The sequence below is a fragment of the Rhea americana genome, unplaced genomic scaffold, assembly GCF_003343005.1.
Source record: "Rhea americana isolate MKP2758 unplaced genomic scaffold, rheAme1 scaffold_27, whole genome shotgun sequence".
Classification (NCBI taxonomy): Eukaryota; Metazoa; Chordata; class Aves; order Rheiformes; family Rheidae; genus Rhea; species Rhea americana.
In genome coordinates, this window is record NW_028186390.1 from 6,728,115 (window position 1) to 6,739,705 (window position 11,591).

An 11,591-nucleotide genomic window follows, 5' to 3' on the forward strand; every position below is an offset into this window, starting at 1 on the left:
AAATGGCGAAGATAAGAACTGTGAGTTAGTTTATCAATGTCTGCACAAAGAAATAAAGTCCCTATAATCTTGCACAAAAGCTTCTGCTCATCAAGCTGCATAATTTAGTTTCATCTCAAAGAAACAGCCAATTTTTTTTCCAAGGACAAGCTGTGTATCACTTCCCTTCTGCGGGAGAACACAAACAATGCCCAATTGTCAGGTTTCCAAACATCAACAGGCATCAAGCTCAAACTGAAAGACTATAAAAGAAGTGCCTGATAAACTGGAAAAACATTGCTGCTAACAGATTCTTCTCTGTTCTTAAAACAGGGATCAAGGCAAGGGCCAAAGAACATCTAAATGACTAACTAAATGCACAATTCAGCTCTCAGGGTCACATTTTTGCCATCATCTCAACTGGACCTGTGCAGTGTTGAAGACAGCTGACTAATAAAACGGAGGAAGGGGTATTTGCTACAAATATGTCACTGCATCAATCTATGCTTAAAATGTTTCTTCAGCAATTGTTTTGCTTAAGGTCTGTTAAGCAAAGCAGTTAAGGTATTATGTAATTGACTTATAGGCTCTCCTCTAAAACGGTGACTATCATTTCTTTCTTTGTACTTTCTCTGATCTTCTGGTGCTGTCTAGAACACAGTGTCAGTCCTGATCACTTAATTTCCTTCTAAAGAATTTCTAAGACTCCATGCGACGATTTTTTTCATAATAAAGAACTCACAAATAACACTACAGATTGATAAGAATCATTTTAGTGATTCAAATCTGGTTTTAACAATGAAGCAGTCCATTTTTAAGATGAAGTTATCTTGTTATAGGGCTTCTAAATAACTGGGGTCTCATTATCTTTCAAAGGACAAAGAACGCCATCATAACCAGAGCTTTTGCTAGCCTTCTCAACAAGTCCTCAGTGAACAGAAGATATGCATCTACCAGAAGAAGGCTAAAAGAACAAATGTTAAAAGATGATGCAAAACATTCAATTACTTCACTGCCTCTCAGTGCATATTTTCCTAAGTAGATCCGTAAGTCTCTATGACATATTTTTCAGTCCTGTTTTCCCAAGAGTTTAACACTTTGCTCATATTAGTGAATTTGAATTATTTCTCTCTCATATCTTTTTCCAGAAAGCTCTGAAAGCCATGTGCAAATCTGTGCATTTTTGCCAGTCTGCATACTTGCTTTCTAATGAAGAATTGTATTTAAAAAGAAAAGTGCAAAGAAATTCTAAACTGTACGTTGTTCAATGCGAAGAACAGGAAATCCCAAATTTAATCCCTAGGATAACTAGAAGTAAACATGCACAGGGAGAAGGACTTCATGGAAATATGGAACCACGCTGTCCTAACTGATTTTTACATCATTGTGAAATAGAGTATAACTTACAGATAGGTGTTTATACAGTTCTTCTGCACCTATGTAACTCAGTGTCTTTAGAAAAGCATGCATAAGCAAAAGTTTCAAATTCTCTTTACTACACATAGTACCAGGAATGCAAGTTAAAAACCTACTTTAATACTCATTTGTATTGAGCTCAAAACATAACAGGTATGTTTTTGAAAGATAAAAAGAAAAACATACTTGAGTATCAGCAGATCAACCTGGAAGTACTATGTTCCATAAAAATCTTCAGGCTTACCAGAATGCAGCTAAAGAACATTTTCACAAGTTTTCACCCCACAGGCAGCACTGAATTCCCCCTCCACCTTTCGGCAGTTGTACCATTTGCATTTAGCTTTTGTTTGGCTAGGTTAAAAAAAAAAAGAAAATGAAGTATCTCACGCGTGGGTCCAACTCTACACATAACTGAGTCTTCATTAAGGTTATGCTGCAGCCCCCAGCATTCATTTACCATTTTACCCATTCTGCATTCTTTCTTCTGTTATGAAGGAAACAAACATGTTTTAAAGCAGGCTTTGAAAAGTCTTTCATTATAAACCAAACAAGGCCATCAGATCGTTTCAATATAGTGGTATGCCACAGAGCAACTCCCTACAGCAAAGAGAAATATCTACCAAGAAAAAAAAGAGTGTGTGTGTGTGTGTGTGTGTGTGTGTGTACACACACACACACGACAGTCACACATTTTTATATATATATATATATATATATATATACATATATATATATACACACACACACACATACACACGCAGAGAGAAAGAGAACTTTCCTTTGAAAGGAGAACTTTCCTCTGAACTTAAACAGTTTTGTACTTCATTGCTAAAAGGCAGGGTTTTGAGTGACCACAGACACAGCTTCTTTCTCCAAAGCTCTCCAACTGCTTTTTTATCAGGCTGCAAATAACAGCCTGTATCACCACCAAAAGACATTAGCCACAGCAAAGCATCATTTAAACTGCAAGTGAAATTGTATAAGATTCCACATCACTTGTCTGTTTAGGTACTGTAGTTCTTGAAGAACAGGCTCTTGATAGGCAAATAAATCTTTTTGCTTTAGTAGCCTCAAATAATCCACTAAGCTGGTGGTCTTCAATGCTTCCTTAACTTCAGCTAACTCAAGTTTTGTGAACAAGAACTAAGAAAGGGTAAGAACATCACATGATTTAAATAAATGCCTATTGTCATATGCATAATAAATCACAGCATTTCTTATAAGCACCAAAGCTATCTTGGTTTATGGAGTGCAATATGCAGCTCAGCCTTAATGGCAAAACAAATAACCGTCAGAAAAATGAAGGATTGCCTTTTCTAGCAACTCTAAGAAATACCTTGTCAGGGAGGACAACATTCAAATTCTTTGCTACAAGCAGGCACGTAAACTTGCCCAAGAAGTAAGTCAACATCTAAGCTAACAGCATATACCTATTTCTTCAATGCAATACGCATGCACATTACATGGTTTCCTGAAATGTACAGTCATAAATATATCCACAGGCTTTCTGAAGCCTTTGTAGATGCTTAATTTCAGCCTTTGACAGCATCCCATTGTTATCATCAAGTACATTGTAATAAATACCAAGCAGAAGCAGCTTTTCCCTTCAAGCTAATAACTGATTATGGTTATAGAAACAAATAGTTCCACAACAAATCCAGTCATTTCTGATAAAGAACTTCTGCTGGCTTGCATACTCCTTTAGGACAAAAACTGCTGAACTCAGATACAAACCATCAGCATTGTGAACACCTATATATTCATAATCCCTCCACCGTCTGCTTAGCTGTTCTAATATGTAAGCCAGATAGGAAAGTAATGACACAGTATTTATTCTTACTGTATGCTCGTGACAGGATATTGAGATCTCAAATGAACAAGCTGAATCATCCCCACAAGGATAATGCAATGCTTACCTACGTATCAATCGCAGCAGCAAATGATGTTCATCCATTAATATTTAACTTTTTTGAGAGGGGGTGATATTTTTGGGGACCAAGACAGATGTGCCACATGCCCTTTGGCTCTATTTTGTTATTATCTAACAAGCACACTGCAGAACTGGTCACTTGACTTTACATCCCTTTTGTCTGCTTCTAGATGAGTCTTTTAGCTCAATGCTCTTATCTAGCAAGCACACTGCAGAATTGGTCACTTGACTCTACATCCCTTTGGTCCACTTTTAACCAAGTCTTTTCTTCAGCCACGTTATTTTCATAATTCTAGACATTAGTATAAACATACAAGCCAATATAGAGTGACGTGTTACAAGCAGCTGCTACGCTGCGTGATCAAAACATAAAAAGATGGAACTGTGGCTAATGAAGTCAGGCAGAAGCAGCTCTAGCATCAACAAGAATCTCAAGATGATTCAACAAGAATGAGCTGATGAAACAAGCCTATCTGCATTTTCTAATATGTCTCGCTACCTTCCTTCTTGCTTCTTTCCTTGCCTCCTCAGAAAAAGAACAGAGGAGGAAAAAGACACAGAAGCATAGATGCCATAGGCAACAGCTCTCTCTTCTCCAGCTAATCTTACCCTTCTTCACCACCTTTATTTCCCCACAAAGGGAATAAATCTGAACAAGTAAATTCTGAGATGAATGAGAACACAGGCCAGCCAACCACACAAAGAAGCTGCACATTTGAGCTTAAAGCCCTACACCCAAGCATCTTCTCTTACAAATAAGTTGCTTATTTCTTACTCACTCACTGAAATGAGAAAAAGAGCTAGAAGGCCAGAAGGAAAAAGGAGACAGGAAGAGAAAGTCTGAGGTCTAGCAATAGCAGCTTCTAGTTTTTGTGGCATGTCATGTCCATGGCTGGTAGTTTAGGAGTCTTTACCAATGTCCTCCATAAGCCTCTTCTCTAGCTCCTTTAATGAAACAGGCATAGGAGAGGACCRCCCAAAAAATTAGCCCCAAACTACAATAACAGCCCAGAACACATAGCTAGGAATATTTACGTAAATAAATGATTCCTGATCTTCTAAAAGCTCTACATCCTTTCTTTATAAAAAGGGACATTGATGCTCATGGAACATAATTGGCTACTTTTATTTATATTTTGATTTTATGGATTTTTATGTATTAAAAAAACTATACCTCATTGCAAGCACAATCTGCATTGTTAATAGTATGTCTGTTTGATACTGTTTATCTGCTTGAATTCTGGAAATATACTTCCATTTTCTTCAGATTAAGTTTCATCCCAGCTTGTAGGTTTCAGTATGGAGTCAGAATAAACAGCTTAGTGTTGTGATCTGTTGATGACAGGGTTCATGCCTGAGGGAGCAGAACAACTGCGACAGAACTTTGATCAACTGCCTGAGACACACAGTGGTACAGATAGTTCAGAAGCAATATGCAAACTAAACTCCAAAAATTTGCTACTTCACCTATCAAGCAAAAGGGAAGACTCATATTGGAAATCAAAGAATCCCAAACTGTTACACAGTCTACATGCAGGGTTTATCACAGTAGTGGATACTATCTCTAGTAGCACAGATGGCACCTAGGTAGAAAAATAAGAAAAAAAGAGAAAACTTACTATATTTAAAGGACAGGAGTTCTGACTGGGAGAGAAAAAAAGATCTCTTAGATCTCCAGGTTTGCCATGCAACAAGGAAAACACTTCAGCAGTTTCTTTGCAGCCGCAAAGAAAACAAATCTGACAAGGACTCTGGGATTTGGCCAGTTTCTCCCTGATGGTCACTTCTTTCCAAGCTGTGAATAGGCTGAAAAGTCAGTGGAAAAGATCCTTTGCCATTCCTTCGTTTGTTTTTATATACATATACACATACAYATACAAGATAAAAGGGAGATAAGCTTTCCAACTTGCTGTTTATTAAGTAGTCTTAGACCAATTAATGTCACGTCCTGAATACAAGGAGTAGAAATAGCCACATAAGCATGACATTACAAAACTCTTCCTCACATGACACACCCAACCATGGCAATCCAATCCCCAGATTTGTAAAAAAAGACTGCCACTGGAATACTGCCTACTTTTGGTACATACACTCCAAAAACAGCCGGGGGAAAAGTTCAAAGCACTAGAAAATGGTATGAGGCAAGAAGAACTCAGTTTCTCCTGTTCCAAATGAAGATAAAGTTCACATTTCAAATACTTATACATGGAAAAGATATCAGATATTAGCATTTTTACTGCCTGTGCTAGCCTAGGCATATTCCACAGCTGAAAACTGGAAGTTAGACAAAACAAGCCTTGAAGTAAGAGGTGGTATAGTTTCCTAACTGCAGGAATAATTAAACATTGGCAGAGCTTTCCAGAAGAGCTGACAGACATACTATGATCAAAGCCTAAAATAAGATCAATTTCTATGTGAGATGTTTCAGTTTACCTCTCAGGACAGTTCCACAGACTGCACATATGGGGAAATCACACTGGATAGCCACAACCTTCCTTTTGGCTTTGGGACCTATGAAACTACAAAATTTCAGGGGGGAAGATTTTTGCTACCCCTAGAAGATTCAGAGCATTACAGTTCCACATGTTTGTAACAGTTAAATGATYTGATTTTAAATCAGTTAGTTATCTTGTTCAGATATCAGGACATACTTTCCATTCAACACAGAAATGGCAAAATGTACTGCCTGGAGGATATGCAAGATCCCTGCTTCTTCAGGCACACCAAAATTCACAGCTGGATGCAGTCTACCACACTGACTGCCCCATAAGAAAAGAGTCCTCCAGCATAAAGATAACCAAGAGTAAAGAGATTTTTCACTTTTTTCCATGTTTTGTATGTGGCTTGTCTGCTGCCATCAGCTTAGTATCTCCTACATAATAAATACACATGCAACAAATGAGCTTTAATAACATTTCAGTCTGACTCTTGATCAGCAACAGCCAGGCTAAACTTTATACAATACCAAGGGTCCATCTAACCCAAGATCCTGCCTCTAGCACTTGCAGTCCTTCTTCTAACCTCTCAAAACTTCTTGTTGAGATTCTGCTTGATTTTCTCTTCATCTCTTTATCATCCTAAGAGGTCACATGAAGTGAAACAGAACCTATTCATTAGTTTTCTGCTGGCTCTGGTCACTCACAACAAGAGGAAAAGCAAGCTTGACAGAAGCAAGGGTGGAATGCTGACAACCATGGTGTCTACTTTTGTTTCATCACYCTGTCATGTCTCTGAGCAGAGCACCATTGGGCAGCACTCACCAGTTCCTTGAATGCCTTCCTAGAGCAGTGAATGTTGTCAGAGGATATTCTGCTCAGCATCCTCCATTTTTACTCTTTCACTCTCAACCTCCATCCCCCTAACCCTCCAGCATTACTTAGGCTTTTCCCAGATCTGTTTATTCTCCCCCTGCTCTCAGAGGAAGGAAGGATTTAGTTTTGCTAGGGACAGCCTAATACCCATTCCTCTTGGAAAAAAGTCTACATGAATAGCCACAAACATCCCTATGGACAAGTAAGGGGAAGCATAATGTGTTTGCCTTGTTCTCATGTTCTCCCAGACTCGTTATTTTCAGCTCACATTGGCTCTGTTGAAGGTTACTAAATACGATGAGTTCAGCTGAGGAATTCTCCAAGTACTTGCACTCTGAATGCTTTTTGCATCCGTAAGATCCTTTGGCAAAAAGAGTTCCACACACCTATTATCTTTTGCATGAAGACCCACCTCCTTTTAAGGCTGACTCCCACTTTAATATCAGAAGAAACAAACAGCTGTTGATCCTGATCTACCCTCTCCATACCATTCATGGTCTTGGACACTTCCATCATAATCCCCTAAGTCTTATCTTCTAAATACTGAACAGTGCTTTATACAAGAACACTGACCTTTCAGTTTAAGTAGAAAGTACTAACAAAAGCAACTGACAAATAGAAATTATGATCCATTTGGGGTTTTTCCACAATAAATATCACAATGTCTTAAGCTAATTCACAAGAATGATATGGAAAGAATCTAATGCTTAAAATATGATTTCAGATGCCTCCTAAGCAACAATAATTTTCCATTTAACTTCCATTTTTCTGCTTCAAAGTAGACAGCAAGCATATGATGATTAGGCTGATAATTCATGGAAATTCAACTAGGCTATGTTTGACCATCACCCCATTAGAGGCCCAATGAAACTAACCTGTCATGAGATAAGAAGGACAATTTTACTATGAATTAATGAATAATTAATAAATACAAAGTAAAAGTTTGGAACAATTGGTCTTTTTCACACACACACACACACACAAAAAAAAAAAAAAAAAAAAGAGGATCACCAGTGAAATTCCACAAGGATCTATTCTGGGATCAACGCTTTTAACATTTTTAAGCGAAATCTAGCAAAGAAACTCAATATTTATGGACAGAGTTTGCTGACAACGTTTCAAGTTATCCAAGGTTGCAAAGCAAAGGCCAAAGAGCTGAAGAAGACTTTCATGTGATACTGTGCAAGTATGCTGTAAAATAGTAGATAAAATTAAATGTACATAATAATACAGAAAGTGATGGATAGAGAAGAAAAAATTCTCAAGTTTATATATATAATGACAGACTCTGAACTGTTATTACTAAATAAAAGCAATTGTGGAGTTATAATAGACAGCTCCATGAAAGTATCAGCTCAATTCAATTCTTGAGGATTGGAGGCGGGGGCAGGGAAGGGGAGGAAGTGAGACAGACAGACAACAAAAGCAGATGTTAGAAGAACAAAGTATAAGATCTAATACACTAAATAAATTCACAGAAGATTATATGCTGAAATACTATGCAGTTTGTCCTGATTGTTGCTCCCCAAACCCTGTTTCCCCTGACCCCTGCATCAATATCTCCAAGCTTACACAGAACTGCAAAATGCACAAAGAAAATTACATGGACTACCAAAACAACCAGAGTCACTTCTATCTGGAACTCCTCTGGAAAAATCACAAGCAAGGGACTAGTAGATAAAATAAAGCCTTACTAAACCATAAGCCATGCAGAAGAACATGTAGGCTTTTTTCACTGCTTCTTCCAATACAGGAATTAATGAACAAGGGATGAAACGAGCAGGTAGAAAGTTCCAAAACATCACTCAGCCACAGGATGTTATGGATGCTGAAAGTATATATAGCTTCATATATTGATTGGACAAATTCACATAAGAAAAAATCCACTGGGGGCACTAAAAACAAATATCACCTCTAGTTCCGGAAGTCTGTGAGCCACAAATTACTGAAGGCTGGGAGAGGTATTTCCTCAATATACACTGCTTATGCTGTTCTTATACTCTTCTCCAAGCATCTGCTTTTGGCAGCTGACAGAGACAGGATACTGGGCTAAAGGGATCTTTAGTGTGACAAGAGTACAGTCACTTTTATGTTCTTAGTTATCCTAGTTATTAAGGTTGCCCAGCACAATCCACATATTTCCAGTCACCTTCTACATTTACAAAACTTCTACCACTTCAAATGCAAGACAAAAGGAAAGAGGGGCAAGAGGTTCTCCTTTGAACACAGGCTGAGTAGAAGCTTCCCAAATTTTAGCAGTTAGATATCTCAAGGATTCCACCTCACTGAATACTTACCAGCACAGAAAGATCTGTTCCTGCAGGTTGTATCAGGTCTTAATCAGAGTACCTGAGCTGCAAACAAGTTGGCAGTATCTCCCATTAAAAAGACTCAGGTGTCTCAAATACTGACACTTCTGAATTTGCAGCCTTTCCTATTTTGCAATCTTACTGCTGTTTTGGTGAAACTTCCTGAGTAAACTATACAATCTTATACAGCGTATAGTGTGTTCCCTGTGTATGATTTGTAAGAAATTCAACTTAAAACTATCCACATCATATGTCAAACCAGTACCACAAACATCTTGCTATTGCATTCAGTCACTCTACCAACCACTGTTTTAATGACAGTTGGGAAGAAAGGAAAGGAAAAGAAAATGTCAGTTCTTCTGGTTTTAGACTCCCCCCCACACACACACAACGCACAATAAGGATAGTAAGGATATTAGTGTTATTCATTTGTTTCAGAAAGTGATAAGCATCAAAAGCAGTAGGCACCAGAGCATGGAGAAATAAAGAGGACCAGAATCTGCCCTCTTAACCACCTAGCTTTTCAAGGCACTAGAAAATAAAGAAAACTAGAGCTCCTTCCTTCTTCCAGGGCTGTAACGGGGACTTCTATATTCAAGACAGAACCATTAGTCAAAAGCCACCAGCCAAAGTATAAGTCTCCTATAAACTGAAGGTAGTGTCTGGTTTCTAAGAATTCTGACGGCATTTTTTCTTCAGGAAGGTCAGGGTAGATTCTGATCTTGGCAAGAATGTATATATAAGTGGAGTTTTTAGATTAGGTTATCGTTTGTATCTTACACTTATCTACCATTAGCAGATTCCCAATCATCTGGTAAGCAGTGAATCTTCTTCCCAAGTTAACAACTAACAAATCAGATTTTCAGTAAAATTGAGCAGGTACTCCTATCCCAAACCCAGACTTCCACAAGTAACTCTGTTGCAAAATATACCTTCTCTAATATCCAAAGGAAAACACCTTTCCCCACCCTCCTCGGTTTAGACACACCAAATGATAACTTTAGGATAGCTAACAGTGATACAGCAAATGCAGACAAAACGCCATAGTAACTCAAAAGTCAATGAACTAGGAAAGTTATCCTAAACAATAATTACTTACATTTACTCTTTCTAAATATATGCAGTAATTACAAATGAAATTATGTTATTTCTGTATTTCAGATAGCACTTGTTTAAAGTATTGTACAGATGTTAACTCATCTTCATTCACCTAATGCAGCTCTTCCAGAATAACCTAGGAAGTCATAAAAAACTACACAGTGTAAACCTGAGCATCTGCAAAGATGACGTAAACTCAAGATACCTTTTTGACAAGAGATGTCAGACGACGTATTTTTTCACTTTGTTCCTAAAAATGGCAAAACAGACCAATGAATTGCTCTATCTTTGGAATCTGAGTACATGTGATACTTTTTCCTCATCTTCACAGGAAGAATAGAAAGCGCTAGTTGCCAAGCACCATCTACGCTTTTTAAATCGGTTAAATCTCATCCCTCATTTCTCTCTCATGTAAAAACAGAAATATCAAAATACACTCAAAACAAAGTTTAAGATCTCGTGGGTCTCCCACCCCTGTAATGCTAAGTAGTAATGAAGGAAACCATTGTTTTTTAGTGAAAGACATGACAAGAGTGGACATACTGAGCTTATATGCTCTCATTTGTAGGAAGCCTATATATTTTCAAATAGCTATAGAGATACATTTCCTAAATATATCACTTGCTTTAAGAATTAAGATAAAACAAACTTATCAGGAAAAGAACCATAATTAACATTACAAATAAGATTAACATAGAGGAAGTTTCTGGGAAGAAGTACAGTGTAATCACTAATAGCAGGCAGCATATAACACCGACTAGGTTTCGCTGCACCCTCCCTCCCTTCGTCAGCATGCAGGCAAGGCTCTTGGCACCAGGAAGATTCCCAGCAGGCCACCACCACCACCACTTACTCAACACCACGCGTCCAAAACACTGACAAACCACAACTCCATTTCTGACCACCACATTTATCCTCTCCTCTTCTCCAGGCGCCTTACCTGAAGAAGCGCGTTTGCACGTGAGAGGATGCTCAGAGGACACACTCCCGGAGACCGCGGAGCGCCCAGCCGCCCTCCCCCCGCCCCGGCTGCTCGCCCCCCGGCCGAGCCAGCGGAGCCTCCGCGGCCAGGCGCTGCCCTGTCCGCAACTGCGGCAGCCGCAGCCCGGGCGGGCGCGGAGGGCGGCACCGCCGGGCGCCGCCACAGACCCCCCCCCCCCCCCCCCCCCCCCCGCCGCGGGCCGCGCGTCTCCATGCCAACGGGCGCCAACAGCCCGGCGGCCGCGCCAGGCCCCCGGCCCCGCACGCCGAGACCCCCCTGCCCGGCTTTACCCTCTCCGGCGCCTCCCGACAGGGCGCCCCCGCGGCCCTGGCGTCCTCCGGCTCCTTCCTGCCGCCGCTCCCCAGCAGGGTGGCTCTCCGCTCCGCCGTGCTGGCGGCCACCGCCCGCCCCGGCTCCCTCCGCGGCGGCGGCGCCGCCGCTTTGTCCCCCCGGGAGCGGCCCTTCCTCATCGCGGCGGCTTCCCCTCAGCGGCGGCTGTGGCGCGGCGCGGGCCCCCGCGGCGCGGAGCCGGCCATGGCCGGCGGGAGTCACGGAGAGCCGGGGCG

General features: G+C 40.3%; 1 protein-coding gene across 8 annotated transcripts in view; it reads right to left on the bottom strand.

Moving 5' to 3' along the window:
• The window catches only part of MAST2 (microtubule associated serine/threonine kinase 2), a 194,870-nt gene extending 183,285 nt beyond the window's left edge, over positions 1 to 11,585 (bottom strand). For 5 of the 8 annotated variants that reach the window (XM_085308112.1, XM_085308108.1, XM_085308119.1 and 2 more), the window contains exons 1-2: positions 11,316 to 11,585; positions 10,249 to 10,293 (exon numbers count right to left, since the gene is read on the bottom strand). In XM_085308112.1, coding sequence (XP_085164238.1) covers positions 10,249 to 10,293; positions 11,316 to 11,495 — 225 coding nt within the window. In that variant the 5' untranslated portion in view covers positions 11,496 to 11,585. Of the gene's footprint in view, positions 1 to 10,248; positions 10,294 to 10,896; positions 10,984 to 11,315 lie in introns of all 8 variants that reach the window. The other 3 variants (XM_085308114.1, XM_085308109.1, XM_085308113.1) reach the window with 2 other exon arrangements.
• Between the last annotated feature and the right edge of the window lie 6 nt (positions 11,586 to 11,591).